This window comes from Chrysochloris asiatica, unplaced genomic scaffold (genome assembly GCF_000296735.1).
Source record: "Chrysochloris asiatica unplaced genomic scaffold, ChrAsi1.0 scaffold00017, whole genome shotgun sequence".
NCBI classification, from domain to species: Eukaryota; Metazoa; Chordata; class Mammalia; order Afrosoricida; family Chrysochloridae; genus Chrysochloris; species Chrysochloris asiatica.
In genome coordinates, this window is record NW_006408535.1 from 18,271,976 (window position 1) to 18,279,209 (window position 7,234).

The following is a 7,234-nucleotide window of genomic DNA, read 5'->3' on the forward strand; positions in this document are numbered from 1 at the left end:
AGGAATCCAACTGATTTTTGTATATTAATCTCATACCCTGCCACTTTGCTGAATCTTCCAATGAGGTCTAGTAGCTTTTTTACCGAGTCTTTGGGGTTTTCTACATATAGGATCATATCGTCTGCAAATAGGGGGAGTTTTACTTACTCTTTGCCAATTTGGATGCCTTTAATTTCCCTGTTTTGCCATATAGCTCTTACTAAGGCTTCCAGCACAATATTGAATAGGAGTGGTGACAGAGGGCATCCTTGTCTGGTTCCTGTTTGCAGAGGGAAGGCTTTCAATTTCTCTCCATTGAGAGTAATGTAGGCTGTTGGTTTTGTATATATGCTCTTTATTATGTTGAGGAATCACTTTTTTTTTTTTTAAAGGATGTTTCAGCATCAAAGATTGGAAAGAAAAATTAATGTAAAAGTTTGTCATAAGAATTTATTTCATGGTCCTCTACTATTCACTCTGGACTAGTAAAAACTTCATTAAGGACCAGTTTTAGACTTGTCTGGTTTTATTCTTGCTGCTGCCCCAAATTATGTTTCTCAATTTTCTCTTCTGACAATAGGGACTCAGAGCATATTACTTTATACTGATTACTTACGTATGTTTCTTAAGTCCCTCATTAAAAGAATCACATTTAGAGGGAGCCAGGAACTCTTCAAGAATTAGAAAGGATCCCCAGATATTTCAGTGTTTAGTCGCCAATGGATTCTACAATATTGGTAGAGTGATGAGGGAGTAATCCTTTACCTTTAAATTCTTACTAAAACCCTCACCCTTTGCTCCCATCCAGGTATAAAGGCCTTACCAATCCAATCTGACCTGAGACCACCAACCCTATCTCATTGTACCTGTTAATCCGTTTTAGATGCCATATTTTAATCTTACCCAACTTCCAAAACCCTTCTGTCATAACCTCTGGATATCATTCTCAGTCATCAGCAAATTCTTCTGTTCTAAACATCTTTGAACTTCTTGTACTTGCACCTTCCAACTCAACTCCAATTGGTTGGCTACCTCTTGGACTTCTCAATGGTAGCTATTTTTCCCCTAACAAGCATCTTAAGGAGCTCTGGTAGCATAGTGGATACGAATCGGGCTGCAAACCACAAGGTCAGCAGTTTGAAACTACCAGCTGCTCCACGGGAGAAAGATGAGGCTTTCTGCTCCCGTAAAGGTTTATAGCCTCAGAAACTCTGTTCAGGGTCTCTATGGATTGGAACTGACTCGATGGCACTTAACAACAACAAGCATCTTATGCTCTTGGACTTAGGGTCTGCCTTGTGACCTCACATCATTTACTTGCCTTCTCTAAAACAATTCACACTTTGACTCTTGTATCATCAGCCTAAACCACTCACTGGTTCTCAATCTCATTTTGGCCTCTGTCTTTATTCTAGAGTGTATCTGTCAATTTTTGAAGTCATTTTAAGATGTCACCATTGAAAAAGCACAATAATGGAAACTACAAGGCAAAGATGCTACTAAATTAGGCCAGCCCTTTGAAGAAATTCTGTTGTTGTTCAGTGCTATCGAGTTGCTTCTGACTCCTAGAAGGAAATCCTGAATAGGGTTTCAGAGACTGAAAATCTTTACATAAGCATAAAGACTCATCTTTCTCTTGCAGACTGGTGAGTTAGAACCTCAGACCTTGTGGTTAGCAGTCCTACAGAGCCACTGTTCTCCTCAAACAAAAAATGATCAGGTCCAAGATGTTAACACCGTCAAGTTGATAAATCCAGTCTGTGTTGCTCACTTACACTCACAGGGAAGTCTTACAGCCTGCATCATTAACTTTTCTCTTGATCATTCCCTTGGTCATTGGTCACAGACAGGCTGTAATTTCTCCCATTTAAAACTCTTTTCTGACTTCACATCCTCTTCCAGCAATCACCCCTATAAAGCAAAACTTCTCTACAGTGGTCTATACTACCCTCCTTCACATCTCTTTTGAGTCCACTTCAGTTAGTATTTTGTCCCTAGACTATGGAAACTGTTCTTACAAAGATACTAATGACCTTTATATTGTCATATACAATTGTGACTTCTAAGTCCTCAGTAACTGCCCAAGTTGATTCCTCCTTCCTGTTTAACAGTTAGACCCCTGGCTTATAAAAATAACATAAATCTAGTTCTCATCCTTTATTGGCTGCTCCATACTACACTGCAATGCTGGTCCCTATTCATCTCCCTGTCCTCTAAATGTTAACATGGCTAAGAGTTCAGTTCTTAGAATACTTCTCTTTTCTATCATACTCAAGCTTAGTGATCTCATCTTGTGTCTTGGTCTTAACGCCACAAGACTGAGCAGTGCTTTGTTGTTGTGCAGAAGGTCGTTATGAATTGGTGCCAGCTTGATGGCACCTAACAACAACATACACGGACAATCTGGAATTTCTTTATCTAGGCCCAACCTTTCTTCTCAACTCCAGACTCCTGTATCTAACAATCTACTCAGTTTATCCAATTGGATATCTTAACAAGTGTCTCACCCTTACCATGTCCAAAACTAAACATCTGATCTTTCCCTCAAGCACATTCTTTCTTTGTCTTCCCAATCACAATAAAAACAGTTATATCTTTCCATTTACAAAAGCAAAATCCTGGAGTCATCTTTCACTCCTCTTTTTCTTAGATCCTATGTCTAATATATCAGTAAATCCCAAACTCTACATTCAAAAGATCATCACAACTTTCACCAGCTCCATCCTGGTGTCAGTCATCATCTGTTGCTAAGATAATTCCTTGTTTCTTCTCTTGCCTCCAAAATCTCTTTTCAACACAGTAATTAGACGGGTGTTCTTAAAGTGTACATTAGATTTCACTTCTTTGCTCAAAACTGCATGAGGCTCTCCATTTCCCTGGAATTAAAAGCCAGCATTGTTACAATGGTTTGTAATTTCCTATACTATCCATGCCTCATCTCTAGTTACTATGCCCTGCTTACTTCGATCTAGACACAATGGCTGCCTCGCCATCTTTAAAATCTACAAGGCATTCTTTCACCTTGTATTTCTGCCCTGATCACTACTGTTTTATGCCACAGAGTTGATTAGGACTCATGAGGACTCAGAGTCAGAAAACAATTGTGTTGCACAGGATTTTTAGTGGCTGATATTTTAGAAATAGATCACCAGGGCTTTTCTTCAGAAGCACCCGAGTGGATCTGAGTCTCTAATCTTTCAGTTAGGAGGCAAATACGTTAACCATTTGCATCACCCATGGATTCCATTTCTCCTATATAACTACATAATCACTCCCTTACCTCCTTTAGACCTTTGCTCAAAAGTCACCTTATCAATGAGGTCTTCCCTATGCAAAATACAATCCTGTTAGCCATTTTCTATATTATTCTCCTTCAGAGTATTTTCTACCTTCTGACAAGTTATATTTTATTTACTGTCTATCTTTTCTACTAGAAATATAAGCCCCAGAATCACAGGATATTTTTGTCTGCTTTGTACATTGCTGACACAAATGTCCAGTACAGTGCTCGTCAAAGAACTCAATACTGTTAAGAACGTCACAAAGCTTTTCCATTAACTTCCTAAAATCAGCTTCTATATTCAGTGATCTCTTGATACTTCATGCTTTCATTACGATTTTCTTGACTTTCATACTAGATTCACAACATAGGACTCTAGGATAAAGATGTATGTTATAACAGATCTACCAATATCGATCAATTCCAAAATCAAATTTACTAAGTACTTTAGAGCTAATACAAGAGTTTTAAAGAAATAAATTGTCACACCTAAACCATCTACCATATATCTACTATATATACCTTTCAGTTCTTTTCTAAATGATATTTCAGACAGTCTTTGCAATGATAATGCATAATCCCTAGAGGCCAGTGCTAAAAATTAATAAACTATAGTACTAGTCTTGGCAGGGCCAGTTATTTGGATTAAAATCTTTTAACTTCTGTCTTAAGCTTTTCTATCATCAAATGGGGCCTATTCTGATCCTGTTAAACAGTGCCTTACAGAGAAGTTATTTGTATAGAGATTTTCTTCTCATTGCCTTTGAAGCCAGAGGCTGGGTTATTTATCTGTGTACATTACACTCTCTACTTAATCAATATTGAGTAGATGAATAGATACATGGATAAATATAAATTTTGTTGTAAGGATAAAATTGAATCACTGAAATACTTCAAAAACATATGACATAACATACAACAAAACTATACAGTGGGGTCGGAGGTAACATTCGGCTGGCCATTATGGGAAACGGGCTTTCCATCATAGAACCATGGCCCAGTTTAAATGTAATCTGGTGGAGAAGGCTCCCACAATGGTAAACACTGTTGTGACTTACTCAAAGCCTTGAGTGGCCACATTTTGGCATTATGCCAAGGTGGAGCTGGTTCCTCCAACCTCTGCTGATATCCCTACAGCTATTCAGAGCCTAAAAAAAATAGTCAATAGTGCTAGAACTGGTCACTTCAAACAGCTCACAGTTAAGGATGTTCTGCTGAATGGTTTGGTGGCCACAGAGGTGTGGATGTAGTTTATATCGGTGAGATCATAGGCAAGTGTGGCATCATTGGCTATGATATTTGAAGACCAATTATTTACTCTCTGATTATATTTGGTTTACTATTTGTTCTTGGACCATATGTGACCACACTGCTATCTGAATAAAATAATTATGAAAAAACAAAACAAAACTATACAGGGGTTCCAAAAAGTTTGTGGACAAATTTCACTAATTTTTAATTGCATTGTTCCATGAACATTTAAAGTCACCTTACATTCAGCTTTACTATAAAATAAGATTTAATTGACTCCCAAAGAAAAGGTAGAAGCTATAGCTTCTTTCCCTAGGAATAAACATTTATTTACTAATTCAGTAATGAAAAAAATTTAAAAAGACAAAACAACAACAAAAAACCCAGGCATCTGCTACTCACCATTCCTTTTTTTTTTTTAACCCCACCACTGCCAACAATACCACTGAATATTACTTAAAGATCAGAAAATCATAACCTTAATAAGGCACCTTTCAGTGCCTTACGATTCCTTAACATCTACATTTGGTGACAACACATTAGATCACTTGTTTGTTCAAATTTTTTTTTTTCTATAGCCATATTAATTCTAAATGTAATGTTACAACATTTCGGTAAATAAATGCTATATTTAGCTTCTTACCAGTACATCGTGCACCAAAGCTTGATATGTCCAAGTATGGTGTAAAGGAGTTGCCAAATCTATGTTTCTGTCAACAAGGACTAATAAAGGCCTTTGGAAGCTGTAAACATAATGTTAGACTATTTTAAGTTTTACATTGAGAATTTTCATAGAAGAAGCATGTACAAATACGTCTACAAAATTTTGTAGCTATAAAAATAAGTTGTGTGCAATTAGAGATACAGTATATTTTATGAAAAAAGATAAAATGAATAATCATTGTCAATTTAAAGGAAAGCATAATTAAAGAGATAACATTCTATACATATACATGTTTGGTAGTTTTTAAAATTACAGACAAATTACAATTTTGGGCTGTAAACACAAATTGAAAAAATCAGAGTCTAGGAAAATATTTCAAAACCCTTATTTCATAAAATACAAAACCAGAGCATCATGGCACAACAGTATCTATTACATAAATAATTATATTCACTTAATAAACAATCGATACACTTAATGCATTGTTTGGTTCATTACAAGATTGATAGGAAATGGACTATACTTACACCAAATGGAGGCACAAAGTCATTTAGTTGCCATGTGTCTACAGAAGTTTTAGAGATTTGCTTTAGAGACACTACTGGAGTCTGTAAGACTTTTTAAAAGTGGTTGCTCTCTGACAATATTAACTATGAATAGTTTCTCCTGCTACAGGCCTTTAACCATTTTAGTGACTTGTTATACTCTACTGGGGACAGGGGAGTGGCCCTCCCAGAGCCTTACTTGTAAGCCTCTTGGGTAACAGTGGTGATGTACCCTCAGCACAATCATTTATTATCTCAGAAGGATGAACTATGGTAAGATTTCTCAACCTTAGCACTATTTGGATAACCAAAATTGCCTTCAAACATTGCCAAATGTCCCCTGGGAGCAATATCACCCTTGTTGAGAATCACTGCAGCTGTTAGTTGCCTTTTACAGTTATAGTCATATATATTTAACGTTAAGTCTTAGATAAAGTTGCTTAACCCTAGTTATAATAATTTCAAAATGCATTAAATAAATTAAGAAAGACAACTTTTACTATGATGATAATTTTAAAAAATGATCCAAATAAATATTGTCTTCATGAAAGTTTCAAAGCCTGTACCACAGCATTATTAAATACAAACAAAAAACTCCAAAACTATCAAGTATGGTATTAAATAATTGGTCCTTTCTGTAAATATAAATAATGAGCTGAGAATTGTTAATCTTTTGAGATACATTTTGAAGAACATTTAAGACCAGTAATGAAAATGCTTTAGAAAAACATGAAAGCTGACATAGTTAGCCAAACAACTGAAACACAATGTTAGTGATAACTCCAAATCACAGGAGTAGTGCATAAACCTTAGGAGCCACCACAATTGACTTGAAATGAAAACATCTATAAAAGGTTATCAAGAAATTATTATTCCGGAAAAGCACCTAATTTTCTGGACATCAGTTTATTTTCATAGGGTTTATTTGTTAATTCCTCTAAAACTAAATATAAAAATCAGTTTTCCAAAACACTATCTTTTCCCTTTTAAATAATTCTCAGCCATTCAAATGGTTCCTTTACTTCTTCATCTTAATAATCTGACCATTATTAATAATCAAAATACAAAGTATAACGTAAAGGATTTTTGTTTGCTTTTTAGGATTTCTATTCAGAGAACAGAAATCTCTATTCAGAGAATCGTCTGTCAGTCTGTTACACTGTGGTGGCTTGTGTGTTGCTGTGATTCTGGAAGCTATTCCATGGGTATTTTAAATATCAGCAGGGTCATCAAAGTGGACAGGTTTCAGATGAGCTTACATATGAAGACAACTAGGAAGAAGGAGAGACGGACTACTTCCTAATAGTTAGGAACTGAAAACCTTATGAATAGCAGTGGAACATAGCCAGATAAAGTGATGAGCCCCTCAGGTTGGAAAGCACTCAAAATGAGACTCGGGAAGAGCTGCCTCCTCAAAGAGGAGCTGATTATGATAAAGAGAATGGAATAAAGCACTTGGGACCTTCATATGATGATGGGGCACAACCTAAAATGAAGAAAAATAGCTGTAAACAT

At 36.0% G+C, this 7,234-nt stretch overlaps 1 protein-coding gene across 1 annotated transcript in view; it reads right to left on the reverse strand.

The window, feature by feature from the left end:
• The window catches only part of SCFD1 (sec1 family domain containing 1), a 150,934-nt gene that overhangs the window by 100,365 nt on the left and 43,335 nt on the right, over nt 1–7,234 (reverse strand). The window contains exon 8 of the mRNA XM_006835505.1: nt 5,154–5,253. Coding sequence (XP_006835568.1) covers nt 5,154–5,253 — 100 coding nt within the window. The remainder of the gene's footprint in view (nt 1–5,153; nt 5,254–7,234) is intronic.